Source organism: Phalaenopsis equestris, unplaced genomic scaffold (genome assembly GCF_001263595.1).
Source record: "Phalaenopsis equestris unplaced genomic scaffold, ASM126359v1 Scaffold217707, whole genome shotgun sequence".
NCBI lineage: Eukaryota > Viridiplantae > Streptophyta > Magnoliopsida > Asparagales > Orchidaceae > Phalaenopsis > Phalaenopsis equestris.
Window position 1 is genome coordinate 9,172 of NW_018236204.1, and position 783 is coordinate 9,954.

A 783-nucleotide genomic window follows, 5' to 3' on the forward strand; every position below is an offset into this window, starting at 1 on the left:
AATGGCGCGGCCGCGTTTCCTCCACCCACCCTAGCCGAATTCACCCTCTCCTCAGCCGGCGGGAACGATTTCTACGACGTGAGCCTCGTGGATGGATATAATCTTCCTGTTGTTGTAGCGAATAGCGGCGGGGTGGGGGGCTGCGAGATCACTGGATGTGCTGTGGATCTGAATCCATTGTGTCCGCTGGAGCTGAGGGTGGGGGAAGGAGAAGCATGTCGCAGCGCTTGTGAGGCGTTTGGGCAGCCGGAATACTGTTGTAGTGGTGAGTTTGGGAGCCCGGACGCTTGCCGTCCGACCGTTTACTCGGAGATGTTCAAGTCGGCTTGTCCGAGGGCTTATAGCTACGCTTATGATGACGCAACTTCTACCTTCACCTGTGCCGGAGGGGATTACTCCATTACTTTCTGCCCTGAAACAACGCAGAGGTAGGTGCCGCCGCAGACAAGTAAAACACAGTAGAATAGGGATTGATTAAAAGTTTGATTTGTTGATTCTAGATCTAGTTAGGGCTGATAAGAAAACGCCAAAATTGAAAATCTGGATCTGAAGTTTTGGTTGGATCACCATTTTTTATTTTGTGTAGAGTAGAAGGAGCTCAGAGTTTTCATGAATATGGCAACAAATTTGTTCATGGTTTCATGGGCAAAGCGTGTGTATGAGCCTGGATGCATCGGGACTTTGTGTATAACAATGTTTTACATTTTTTAGACGCACATTATATAATAATGTACAACAATGTTATACCTGAAGTTTAGATAGATCCAGACTCCGTACGTAATA

The 783-nt window shown here is 47.4% G+C and overlaps 1 protein-coding gene across 1 annotated transcript; it reads left to right on the forward strand.

The window, feature by feature from the left end:
- On the forward strand, positions 1-605 carry LOC110037266 (thaumatin-like protein 1; the record flags this gene model as incomplete). The annotated part of the gene is made up of 1 exon (XM_020741866.1): positions 1-605. A coding segment is annotated over one exon (432 nt), but the record flags the coding sequence as incomplete, so codon positions are not given.
- Between the last annotated feature and the right edge of the window lie 178 nt (positions 606-783).